The following is a 13,197-nucleotide window of genomic DNA, read 5'->3' as shown; positions in this document are numbered from 1 at the left end:
ACTGTATCATTTTCATGCTCACGTGTCAGTTTTGGACCCATCTGACAGCAGGAATCTGAAAAAAAAAAACAACACCAATTCACAACTGAGAACTCTAAACTGTATGGTACTCTCAAGATGGGAGCAGTGTTATGCCTTTTGTCCAGTGAAAATTGATTAAAGCAGAGCAGGATCTAGCTTTCAGAGGGCTCTAAACAGAATCTGACATGGGGGCCTTTGCCACTTTAGTGCCACTTGGGTTCAAGTGCCCCAACATGATGCACAGCTGCATCATCTGCCGTAAATGTGTCTGTATTACTCACATCACACAGTAAAAGTAAAGGTCCTCCCCAGGCATTTTTGAATATCATTTTCCTGTTTAATGCATTTTAATGTATGCTGGCTGGCTACAGTGTAATTATACTTACGGATTATGTAATGTTTTAGAAAATGTTATATGGTCGTAGGCACTTTGATTTAAGCCTGCTCATTTTAGATAATATAGTCTCCCTATCTCGTTATAATAGTGTGATAAGCCTATGCACTGACATCAAGAAAATGGCAAATGCATAAAAAACAAAAGGTCTAATAATATGCATGCCTGACAGTGACAAAAAGTGAATAAATGTGTGCGAGAGAGAAGAGGAGATGGGAAGCATCAAGCATCAATTGTTTGAAATGCAATTGTCAAACCCTACTTAAAATCCTAAATTTTTTTATTCTTATATTATACATAACCATTAATAAGGCACTGTATTTTCTCTCTAGAGGATGACATTAGATTGGTCTTTAGAGGTGAAACGCTCAGTGTCTCGCAAACTGAAGAACTGCAGCATTCGACATCTTTCTATAATTCATACACTTCTCCTTCTACACGGCAGCATCTGACTAAGCCCTCGGTTTAAGAATGTCAGCAAAGATTTATATGTAAGTTATTGTTATAAGCAAAGGTTTACAGTATTTGTTGTATAATTAATAAATAAAATGGCTTACCAAATGTTCCAGATGATCAAAAAGCTGATAGTACAGAAATGCTATTGTTCAACCAGGTGCTGGCAGTAATTTGGTCTAATCAAAGTACTGTATATAATTTTTTTTAAAATTTCCACAGGTTATAAGAAAAACAAGTTGGTCCACATTACAAAGTACTTCCTGCTAACAGGAACAATAATAGACTACATGCAAAATTCACCTACTGGTAATATCCTATTCAGGCCAACAGAAATTCGGAGACCCTGGACATGAAGCCTCACATGTGCCTCCCTCTAAATTAATAGGAAGAGGGTCCAATTCTGGGCCCCTCAGATCTTAGGGCCCTGGACAACAGGCCCCTTTGCCCCTCCCCAATTGACTCCCTTGATCTTATTTAACTGTCTGAAGGAAGAGCATTTAGATGATTGCTAAAACCTTGTAAGTAGAGGCTTAAAACAATTACACTGTGTTTTTAATATAATGCTGTTTATATATGTTTTCTACTCATGATTTATCACCCATATTTGATATATTGTTTATAAAGAGTTTTTAAAATGTAATAACCTGCATAATTATAAGTGCCTTTTGTCATAACTGAGCAATGCATTTCTGATTTCAAGCTCTATATGGCTTCAGGAATCAGGAAACGACTTATCTCAACAATGTTCTACAACTGCTTTTCATGACGCCAAATTTCCATAACAGGTTTGTACTAATCAGGGGTGGAAAGTATCTAATTAAAAGTATAGTGTAATTGAGTAGATTTTTGGAGTAATTGTACTTTTTGGAGTAGATTTTTAAACCTGTACTTGAGTTTCGAGTCCGAATCTTTAGCTGTCTCTGGTTCTTTCTATATTGAGAAACACATATCACTGCAGCTCAAACATGAAGACAGACCAGGAATTAAAAATGTTTTTAAAAATCTAAAATAAGTTTTTAGTTTGAGTTTATTTTTTTATTTACTACGTTCCATTGTATCCATTCATAGTTTTGATTCCTTCAGTGAGAATCTACAATGTAAATAAATATTGAAATAAAGAAGAAACATAAATGAAAAGTGTGTCCAAACTTTTGACTGGTAGTGTATGTAGCTGAATACACGCATACAAGTAACACTTTGTCATTGACTAGTTTGGTTGCTAACTTCTAAAGATCTTCCGCGTAAAGACCTTTCAAGGCCACATCATCAATGAAGAGACAAACCCTTTCTGTACTCTTCCTTTACCCCTGAAAGACCAAAACAATGGAGTCTTCAGTGTAGTATGAACAATGCCTGTCTACTGATACTTTGCAGCTGATCATCAACTTTACCTGGGGGTGTGATTCTAACTATAGGCACTGCTCTGTCTTGCTCTATTAGACTTAAATCTGAGCTATATCTGACCATAAAGAACTGGCTTAGGTGGAACTACAACAGGTGAGCTGACTTTGGTCTGTTAAACAAGTTTTTCTTAAATAACACAGATTCAAACTAGCTAGCATTAGCCAGCAGTTTTTCAGTTAGTCACACTCACCGTTTTTAGTTGAAAATAAAACACACACAGGACAATCACACTTGTATTTTTCACAGGCTCCTGGAAATGTGTGGTTTGAGTAAATTTTGTTGTGAGTTTAAACTCTTTTGGCAGTGTTTGCTAATGTGTGTATTGTGTTGCCATGGTAACTGCTGAACATTCCAACATAGAACATACATGCAGAAGGTGTTTAGTCCCACTTTGATACTGTCTGACATCTACGGCACAGTGCATGACTGGGATAATCTTAGAAGTGGACACAGCAACTATATCCAGTCCACTTATGAAAAAACAGAATATGAGTTAAGTGTAATCCTAAAAGCCTCTCCACATCGGCTCTGTGTGCAATTTCAAAACTGACTTTTCTTATTTTCTAGGCTGAGGAGCAACCATCTGATCTGTTGGATGCCTGCGTAGCTTTTTTTTAAATATGTAATAACACATGATATTAGTGTGGTAACATACATGTTAGCCTGTGTGTTTTTCTTTCTTTTACAAGTTTCAACAAGAGCAGAAGAAATTCCAACAGATAATTTTAATAATGAATAATTATAATAATATAACTATAATCTAATAGGGTTGAAAAAAAACATAGTATATCAAAAATCAGATACTGCTTGATACTAAAATTAGTATCAAAACTAAATACTCATTTGAACAGGTTTCACTAGTAAAAAAAAAGTCACATCAACAGGACAGAAATGATCCTTTCCTGAATAGCTTTAAAATGGCCATACCGGTCTTGTCAGATCAGACCAGAAGCTAAGTAAGGCCAGGCCTGGTTATTACTTAAATGGGAGACTGCTGTGAACATCTGGTGCTACAGTGTCCTTAGGCAAGGCATTTCACCCACATTGCCTAGTATGAAAGTTTGTGTGTGCATGAGTGCGGTGGTGGTTGGAGGGCCGATGGCACAGACTGGCAGCCACGCTACTGTCAGTCTGCCCAAAGGGCAGCTGTAGCTACAAAGTGGCTTACCACTACCAAGTGTGGAGTGACTAATGCACTGTAAAGTGTCTTTGAGTGTCCAAAAAAATGCTATATAAATCTGATACTTATTAAAATTATCTTGAGCTGTATCAGAATAATTGTAAGAACACATAGACACAGGTTATATTATTTAATTTTGTCTAAATAAAGAATGTTTTTTATTATCATTATGGTGATATCGGTATTGAGTATCGTGGATATTCTCTAGTATTAAAATCAAGTTTGAAATTTTAGTATCATGGCAACACTATATCTATGTTCTTTATCTATGGTCTATTCTTTTTTCAGATCAATGCCCCATCATCCCCCGTCAGCCAACAAAGAAATATTCTACTTTTGATTTGTATTTTTGTTGATAATATCAGTACTAAGTATAAAAGTGACTTTAATACAGAAATAAAATAATGGACAAGTCTACAACAGGGGATATTCTTACATTTGCTTTTCTGTGGGAAGTTTAATATTTACTTTGCTCCACTGTTCACTGTGTATGTATAACTTAATCTAACAAATACATCATATTTTGCCCAGAGAAATTTTGTCATCATTTTTTGTAGTGTATGGGTTTTATAAAACTATCATCTAAATGTAAAAATATACATATAATATAAAATTCATAGTTCATGCACGTATGGACAGGAGCATGGATCAAATACAAAAACCGTATGACAACAATAATTTTTGAATTATATTTATTACATGCTGTATTACCATTACTCTAAATGGTTTTACCCATTTTGAGCTGTGTTATCGCATGGTGTAAAGCATTATTGAATGCATTAAGAATTCTTGCAAAAAACAAAAAAACAAAAAAAAAAACCGTAACATTTTTAGAACAGAGTTAAAGCTAAAATTTCACATTAATTTCAGTCTCTACAGATGCAGTTAAATTTATTTATTCAGACATTTCACAAGCTAAATTACAACTGCATCTTTTACAAGTTAGAGTAGAACAAACAGCATAGACTAAAGTTAAATATTGCTGTTACATATTGAAGTTGAATGTTTGTCATAGTATTTGGTAATGGCACAGAGAGGGGCCTCAGGTCCTGCGCCACACTGGGATGGAGGTCTGTCGGGGGGCCACTCCAGCGCTGCAGGGGATGAAGTAGGAGCTGGTCTTCAGACACTCAGGAGTGAGCTTCAGACACACAAAGCAGAACTCCTTCTGGCAGCGAGGACAAATGACGTTTTTGCAGCCTGTTTTGTCATGCTCTACTCTCTGTCCGCAGGTGGGACAGGCCCGGATGGAGGGGACCGCGTCTGCCCCACGCACTTGGGGCAGGTTAGTGAGTTTGCAGTTCTGGAGCAGCTCCAGCTCATAGTTCTTGCAGCCTGAGTTTTCACAGTGATCGGAGCGAGGTGCGTTGCCTTTCCACGGCTTTAGACACTGCCAGCACAGAAGGTACGGCTCTCTCCGTTCAGCCGAACACACGCTGCACTGCACACACAGGTTGGCCATGTCCTTCCTCTCAATGTTAGTCTTACATTTGGGGCACTGCAGTAGACAAAACCATACGGAAATGAAATGGCAATGACATACTTTATTTTGCGTCAAAAATAACATTATATGATATTACATTCTGAAACATTCGTCAAAATAATAAGTATGTGTAATATTCTATTGCACATTGCATATACCTAAAACCCACATACCCTCTCAATATCACTGTAGTCCGCTGCAGCCAGACGTGCAATGTTCTCTTCAAAGTACTGCATCTCCTTTACAGTCAAATCAGCCAGTCTGCGCACCTCTTGGTATGACAAGGGACTGTTACAGGGTCTTTCTCCAATAAGGGCAGGACATTTGAATTTGTAATTACCCTTTGAAACAAACAATTAAAAAAAGAAGCTATATTTATTATCATTATTAGGCTTCTTATGTAGTATTATGTAGTTTCTATAGTCGCACATAATATTACCAATGGGTGTCACTCTGGAGTTTTTATGAACAGCACCATGGTCTACAGGTGTCTAATGCAAAGCTAATGGTTTGATATTATTTTGTATTGATTTAAACGTATAAACTTGCCTCATCTAGTTGGGCGCGACAGGCTGCAGTGAGAGATTCTGGAGAAACAACATGCCCACAGGAGAGACGTGCTTTTAAGACACCATCATCCAATGCTAGTAATAACACAAAGACAAATTTAGTAAAATACTATGCAATATGTAGCATTTATAACAGTGATGAGACTTACAAAAGGGATCCAAGTCATCTTTTCCGTCTACCAATGGGACCGTGTTGTCCAAAGGATCATAGCACTTTTCTGGTTCACTTTCAGCAAAGCTCATGTTGTCTACTCCTTTGCAACAATAAATGGAAACATGACAGTATGAGAGGAAGAAATGTCTCTCCAGTGATAAGGCCAGTCCAGTCGACATGTCACGTGACAAGGACTATCAGAGACTTTCTTTTATGACTTACAGTAAAACACCTTAATCCACAAATCATTTTACAAATATGAATCACAAAGGACCTACATGCCGTGATAAAAGGACCTACATAAAGGACCTACATACCAGTTATTTTAGGAACGTATATTATCATTAGTTCAGTAATATAGAATAATCTGAGAAGAATCTATTAGTTGAAAAATAAAACTAATTTTTTTCATAATCTCTTACCTCGTCTTTCTCGGAAAAAGCAGCAAGTGTTTCCGTATGGGCCAATATCAAAAGTGAAAGAAAGAGCAAGACAGGATGTTATTCGCTCTCAACTAGATCAACACAACAACAACACTCTTAAAGCCCCAATATGTAACTTCTTTGTCAAAAAATAGACAAAAATGTTGTATTATGAATGTTTTTATTGCAATGAAAAACATATAAAATCATGTATCCTCACTGTGAGTGGGCTCCATTGTTTCCATGGAAATGTTCATTTGGCTATAATATTCTTCAGTATGGCATAAAAACTATTTATCTTCAAGGAGAATGTTCTCCTTGGAGATAAAGAGAAGGTTTGGTTTTAACCTTCTGTTTCCACAGAATGATACAGTTGACTTTCCACCCCCATTGTACAAATCAGTTTCATTTATAGAGAATGTCACCAGCCACACAAAATATACAAACACAAAAGTATATATTTAATTTCAATTTTTCATGACCTATATTAAAATACTATATGCTGTTATTAAAGCATCAGTTATAGTTTTATATTCATACATATACAGTCTAAATATGAATAAAACATAAATAAGCACTGCAATGTAAACATTTTTAAACAGCTTGTGGCAACAAAAAAACATGACAACTGTCAGATGTATGCAGAGTACTGCACAGACGATTATTGTGCATTGTGTACATTTTTGGGTTTACAGCACCAATGCCAACTTTTATTTTCGGTCTTTTTCCCTACAATTACTCTTTTTTAACTGAATTTTACAAAAAAAAAAAAAAAAGAAATGCCAAAGAAACCCTGAGTGACACTTGGATATTCTATCTTTATTAAGTTAATTTCCCCCATTTTCTTCATTTGTACCTCTTGCGATCTCACTCTGTGCAGAGGTCACTGATATATTATATTTTTTACTCCATTTCTGTCATGCTAACATCATAGCATTTAGTAGTTTTGTCATTGTTTTCTCTTGGCTTTAGTGTAAGCTTGATTGTGTCTTGATTTCCTTCTTTGATCACAACACAACTCTCAAACAGCTCTCTCCTAAACCTTACTCCTAAACTATAATGGGATTCTGTTTCTGAATATGGTATTTTCTTTCTCAAGTGTGATTTTTTGGTTATTTCCAGTTGTTCTACATTCATTTTCAGACCATTTTTCTCACCTTGTACCTCTGCCTTATCTTTCTGCAGTGTTAAAGAAGATCGTCTGATATGTGCAGCTTTTATATCCATATTATTGCTTTGAACGACGTCCCCACCAACATTATCCTTGCAATAACTCTCTGCCTTATCATTATTTATTAAGTTATGGGTTTTGCATGAAACATCTCCTAAATTATGATGATTTTCTGTTTCTGTACCTGGGAGAGATTGAGGTGGTGAAATGTTTGTTTTTCCTCTCTCACACATATCTGTTTGGCTTTTGTTAAATTTCCCATCCTTCAACCCTTGCATATTCTCCAGGTGATACTCATATATTGTCATCCTCTTCATTGGTTTCACCGTTGCATCTATTTGGCTCTCTGTTCTTTGCGAATCCTCTAAACTCAAGTCAGATTTTTCAGTTATTTCCAATTGTTCTACATTCATTTTTTGATAATTTTTCTCACCTTGTACCCCTGCCTCATCTTCCTGCATTGTTAAAAAAGATTGTCTGAGAAAGTTTTGGTTCACAGATGCACTACAACCAGGATCACTCTTTTTATGTGCTGCTTTTATATCCTTATTATTGCTTTGAACGACATCTCCACCTACATTATTCTTGCAATAACTCCCTGCCTTATCTTTATTTCCCTCCACTGACATGAGTCTTTCCATTGATTGACTTTTTGACAAAGGTTCACTACTTAAACCAAGAACAATCTCACTGTCCTTAGAGAATTCCCCAGCGTGGTTTCTATCGGAAAGTCCATCACCTGTACAATCTTTTTCTACCTTCTCATAGCCATTTTTACCACTTTCCCTTAATAAGCATGATTTGTTCATTTCCCTTTCATCTAACTTCACATATGCTGTTCTGTCTGGTTGGAGTGTCATTGAAAGTGTATTAACTTCAATACAGCTGGTGTCATCTGTGCTGTAATCAGTATTATGTATAACTTTATCTATTGCATTGTTTAAGTTTATTTCAGCAGGACTGCCTCCAGCACTTATGCCTTGTCTTTTATCACAATCATCTTCATTGGTCCTCCCAATTGTTCCCTCCATATTCATTGCAAAAACTCTTTTTTCTGACTGGTCAATCCCCTGCTCTTGTTTTTCTGTTGCCATTATTTCAATTGTCTGTTCATTTTGATTACTAAAACACAATGGTAAACCAGGATTAATCTCAGATCTATCCTCACCTCCACCACCTTTACCATTGTTTGCATTCACTATAGTGTCTGCTCCTAAGTTATCTGATCTGTCACATTTTTCCTGATTTGGCTTCATTTGACTTAAAAGTCCTGTGTTTTCAGATGCTTCTATTTTTTCTGTCATTACTTCATTATTACCCTTTGCTGTTTTTGTATTAACATCAAGATCTGAGCATGACTGCAAACCCTCACATCTTCCAAACCCCTTACAATCATTCTCTCTAGTTTCACTTCCCTGGTTGTTTACATTTTGCTTTAAGTGTAGTTTTATAGAACATTCTTCCTTTCTCATTTCTGTCTGCACAATTTCAAAAGTTTCCTGATTTGCATACACATGACTGAGGTGATCTGTTTTCGTAGATGCAAAAGATTGCTTAATTTCTGGCTGAGGTTCCTGCTTAACATGTTCAATGGACTCGTCCTTCACGTTGTGTTGTTCACGTTGTTCATTACTAAACCCCATGTTGCTATTATCTACTGAACACTCACTACTTTGCCTTTCTTTGTTTAATCCCAGCACATTAGGGTCACACATTTGCTGACTCGAGGAGTTGTCTAATTCTAGACATTTCTGACCTTTCAGATCCAAATAGTCTTCATCTACACTCAGCTTCTGTTTTGGTTTCTTCACAACAATCGTGTATTCTTGTTGATTCTTGTCAAATGACCTCTTCAGCAAAGGTTTGGTTGGTGTTTCTTCATTTTCTGGTTTTGCTGGAACTTGCTCCTTCTCAGTTGGTTTGCTGATCTCATTGGAGCTATTGTCTTCATGAGTTTCTGGGGTGGTGTATTTACAATATACATGTTACCATTCATTTTTTGTTGAAATGTCTTTGTTATATATATTCGCATTAAGATGGATATTCCTCTTACCTTTATGTTTTCGATAAAACAGTAGATAAGCTGTATGGGATCTATATGGATAAAATAATAATGGGTTAGTTGTTAATTTGTGTTTTTTGAGAGATAGATACAAACACCTACAGTTAAATTATGTGAAACTATTGGGCTTCTCAGAAACTGCACTAATTCTTACTTGGGGAATCACTTTTGGTAGTGTTTTTTATCAAAGCCTCTAATAGGGTTGTCAAAGTATCAAAAATTAGATACTAATTGATATTAAAACTAGTATCGAAACCAGACAATCATTTGAGCAGGTACTAAAAAAGTCACATTCACGGGACAGAAATGAACCTTTCTTGAACAGCTTTAGAATGATCTTGAGCTGTAAGTATAAGACTGCAGACACTAGTATACGCCCATGGACCACTATGAAACCTACCTGGGCGACTAAGGGATTACTGCATGGTAATATAAAAGAAAGTACTATGATTTAATGTTGAAAATCACACTCTGTTGTCTAAAGAATATCATCATGGTATCAGAATCGTTACTGAGTATCGGGCCTATCTCTTAGTATCGGAATCAGGTTTTACATTTTTGTTTTGAGACAACAATAGCTTCTTAGCGGTCACTGAAAATTATACTTGATGATTCATACCTTTCCAATGTTGGTGAAGCACTATATGGAGCCTGCATAAGGAGCAAAAATGTTTTTAAACAAATCAATTAGACTTATGTAAGAATTACATTTGATTGTTTACATTTAGACTTACCGTAGAATCATTAAAAATATACCATATATCATCATTCTGAGGTCTGATAATGGAAATATAATGTCCAAATCTCAGTTCTCCAGAATGTTCCACAATGGCATACAGGTTATAAAAGTGATTCTGTAAAAATATCAAATAAGACACAACCCAGACAGTATCTGCATTCTACTTTTGTATCATAACTAGAAGACTATTATTTCTACTTTACCTCTGACATCTGTAGAGTCTGGGGCACATTCACAGGCTGGTTGATTTTGACATAAGTCATGTATCTGTAGTCAAACTCAAAGCGCTTCAACAACAGCACCAAGACTTCTGGATAATGTTTCACCTCACAAGCCTGCAAGAAACACAGGCCAAAACATGTCTCAGTCTCAATCTCATCCCAGTTTGTGAATTCTGCTCCCATTATCAGTGAGCAGAATTCACAAACTGGAAGCTTGCTTCAGCATTATAAGCTATGATAGAATAAAAATAAGGGGTGTAGGCCTTCAGTTCATTATTTGGTCCATGGTGTCTTAGTTGACCAAAATTAGTAGTAGTCGACTAATAATTGTATTTAGATTATAAGGATTTATATGAGACAATAGAAGAAAAGAGAAGTTAGTGAGTTTGCTGGGAGTTTGGTATTTTTTGGTATTTATATGTAAAAAGGCAGCTTAAACTCATTCAATTCACAAGTTTAATCTATCTTTACATAATCACAGTTTTTCCTGCATATTTTTTAGTTTTCTTTGTGAATTGAATTTGTGTCATATACATAGAGATACGTAAAAGTTTTGAGAACTTTTGTCACGACTACAGCCCTAGTATGCATTCAAAATAAGGTATTAGGATAAAAAAATAAAATAATAATTATATATATATATATATATATATATATATATATATATATATATATATATATATATATATATATATATATATATATATATATATATATATATATATATATATATATGAATATATGTAACATACAGTATGGGCAGAACAGTATGGGCAGTGCAATATTCACAGATATCACTATTACTCACCAGAACTGCATCGCATTTTTTATCACATGTCTCACAGTACATCTGATCATCTCCACTGATCTCTGATGAACGGAAGAAGTCCTCAATGCCCTTTTCCTGGAGAAGCACCAGTTATTAAAGGGCCCATATTACGCTATGTTCTGATCTGTTATAATGTTGTTTTCTCATCAAAAACATAACTGGAGTTTTATTTCATTCACACATTTAACACATAAACCCTGCATATTTAGGCTGTGTTCTCTCAAACAGAACACTGTTCTGCCTTGTGATGTCATGTAGTGATACAGAAGTGCTCCACTGTGTTTTTAAACTCCAAACACTTACACTAGAATCATTTGGATGATTTCAGCCCTGGAATTGTCAATCTCTACCAAAGGTAAAAGGTAGCTGTTGGCTTAAAAAATACCATTGCATGACATCACAAAGTGAAACTGAGCATTTTGATCTTTGGAGATGTAGACAGCCTAATATTCCAGGGTTACTCTAACTAGCACGTGTGAATGAAACATAACATAACATGTGTGAATGAAACATAACATAACATGTGTGAATGAAACTTAAAGCTCACAAGAATCAATTTTGTGTAATAATGTATTTTCTTGGGTCTTATTGATGTTTTTAAAACCATGTCAAGTGTCTGTCTGAATAAGTTGAGTTTTATTTATAGCTGGTCTCACCACGCTGTATTCATTGTTGTCGTTCACCAGGGGAAGAGGCAGACTCCAGAATCCAGCTTCCCTCGGAAATGTAGTTTGACACTCCTTACATATGTTCTTGTTTATCAGTTCTCCATGAAAAATCTGTTGACAATGAACAATTATCTGAAAAATTATATATATATATATATATATATATATATATATATATATATATATATATATATATATATATATATATATATATATATATATATATATATATATATATATATATATATATATATATATATATATAATTCTTATTATTATATTAAACCCTCCAACTATGAGTACCTGGGCCGCCTCTGGACTGCTCAGACGTAAAATCTTCTCATAATGCTCTGCTGCATCACGTTGCTCATACACTAGTAGTGAGAGATAGACATTTATTATGATAGCCTACTTTAAATACAATTTTTATACTTACTTTAATCTTTTTTATTGTTTATTTTTATGCAATGTACAGGCACTGTACCATTTTCGATCCTGAGCTTCTGTGTAATTTTATATGTATAGGCAGTATATCGTTCCAAGTCTTCAAACAGCTCCCTCAGCTCTTTGTCAATCTGCTCCGTCCGTGCATTGTTCCTTACAGGATTAACATACAATATATCAGTTATAAGTGCACTTTGATTATTGAAAAGCCTACAGTCCACTTCAAATTAGGTACAAACTTTCTGACGCTTTCTCTGAAGTCTTCGGTCATGAACAGCACCTGCAGGACGCTGTTTAGGTAACACGTAGCTCCCTGGTTCATCAACCCATGGTATTTGGCTGCAAAGTTTCAGACCAAAGTTTCAGGTGCATTCCACTAGACCACAGATGTGACATTTTGTAAAAATAATCCTACCTGGTTTACTCAAATCCATGATAATGTTTGTCCGACCATTCATTAAGTATGTCCCATGACGCTATAGTTTCTCTTTCATTTATCTGCGTGTGCGGTGTTCAAGGTGCACCAGAAAAACGAAACACAGATTTTGATAGGTCAAATGAAAAGGGCTCGAGCAGCTGATATTACAGAAGTATACGTGTGAGTACCATCTATAAAGTATCCATCCATTTTCTTCCGCTTATCCGGAGCCGGGTCGCGGGGGCAGCAGTCTAAGCAGGGACTCCCAAACTTCCCTCACCCCAGACACGTCCTCCAGCTCCTCCGGTGGGATCCCAAGGCGTTCCCAGGCCAGCCGAGAGACATAGTCCCTCCAGCGTGTCCTGGGTCTTCCCCGGGGCCTCCTCCCGGTGGGACATGCCCAGAACACCTCCCTAGGGAGGCGTCCAGGAGGCATCCTGAGCAGATGCCCGAGCCACCTCAGCTGGCTCCTCTCAACGTGTAGGAGCAGCGGCTCTACTCCGAGAGCATCTATATATTAATTTATTTTAAAAAAAATTATAAAAAAAAAAAAAAAAAAAAA

At 36.0% G+C, this 13,197-nt stretch overlaps 2 protein-coding genes across 2 annotated transcripts; both read right to left on the bottom strand.

Annotated features, from left to right (window-relative positions):
• Positions 1-4,273: 4,273 nt before the first annotated feature.
• LOC117386274 (uncharacterized protein DDB_G0292642-like) lies at positions 4,274-6,124 on the bottom strand. The gene is made up of 5 exons (XM_033983612.2): positions 6,084-6,124; positions 5,657-5,761; positions 5,488-5,582; positions 5,112-5,279; positions 4,274-4,953 (listed from the first exon to the last, which is right to left on the bottom strand). Exons 2-5 carry the CDS (start codon positions 5,748-5,750, stop codon positions 4,498-4,500), a joined length of 813 nt encoding a protein of 270 aa, XP_033839503.1. The 5' UTR covers positions 5,751-5,761; positions 6,084-6,124; the 3' UTR covers positions 4,274-4,497.
• A 125-nt stretch (positions 6,125-6,249) lies between these two features.
• Positions 6,250-12,987, bottom strand: LOC117385994 (uncharacterized). Its single transcript, XM_033983296.2, has 12 exons — positions 12,824-12,987; positions 12,633-12,715; positions 12,457-12,556; positions 12,258-12,370; positions 12,077-12,147; positions 11,762-11,884; positions 11,085-11,180; positions 10,259-10,390; positions 10,051-10,170; positions 9,936-9,967; positions 9,308-9,348; positions 6,250-9,211 (listed from the first exon to the last, which is right to left on the bottom strand). Exons 2-12 carry the CDS (start codon positions 12,673-12,675, stop codon positions 6,987-6,989), a joined length of 3,096 nt encoding a protein of 1,031 aa, XP_033839187.1. The 5' UTR covers positions 12,676-12,715; positions 12,824-12,987; the 3' UTR covers positions 6,250-6,986.
• Between the last annotated feature and the right edge of the window lie 210 nt (positions 12,988-13,197).

The sequence above is a fragment of the Periophthalmus magnuspinnatus genome, chromosome 18, assembly GCF_009829125.3.
Source record: "Periophthalmus magnuspinnatus isolate fPerMag1 chromosome 18, fPerMag1.2.pri, whole genome shotgun sequence".
Taxonomy (NCBI): domain Eukaryota; kingdom Metazoa; phylum Chordata; class Actinopteri; order Gobiiformes; family Gobiidae; genus Periophthalmus; species Periophthalmus magnuspinnatus.
The sequence above is the reverse complement of the archived record's forward strand: the minus strand, read 5'-3'. Positions and strand labels throughout refer to the sequence as shown.

What these genes read in the sequence shown, in the direction of transcription:
- LOC117386274 (XM_033983612.2), bottom strand. Translation starts at nt 5,750, where the DNA reads ATGAGCTTTGCTGAAAGTGAACCAGAAAAGTGCTATGATCCTTTGGAC. An exon ending in AGATGACTTGGATCCCTTTT is followed by an intron (nt 5,583 to 5,656) that starts GTAAGTCTCATC and finishes TGTTATTACTAG; the next exon opens with CATTGGATGATGGTGTCTTA. An exon ending in GTCGCGCCCAACTAGATGAG is followed by an intron (nt 5,280 to 5,487) that starts GCAAGTTTATAC and finishes TTTGTTTCAAAG; the next exon opens with GGTAATTACAAATTCAAATG.
- LOC117385994 (XM_033983296.2), bottom strand. Translation starts at nt 12,675, where the DNA reads ATGAATGGTCGGACAAACATTATCATGGATTTGAGTAAACCAG. An exon ending in GCAGTCCAGAGGCGGCCCAG is followed by an intron (nt 11,885 to 12,076) that starts GTACTCATAGTT and finishes CATTGTCAACAG; the next exon opens with ATTTTTCATGGAGAACTGAT. An exon ending in AGACTCTACAGATGTCAGAG is followed by an intron (nt 10,171 to 10,258) that starts GTAAAGTAGAAA and finishes ATATTTTTACAG; the next exon opens with AATCACTTTTATAACCTGTA.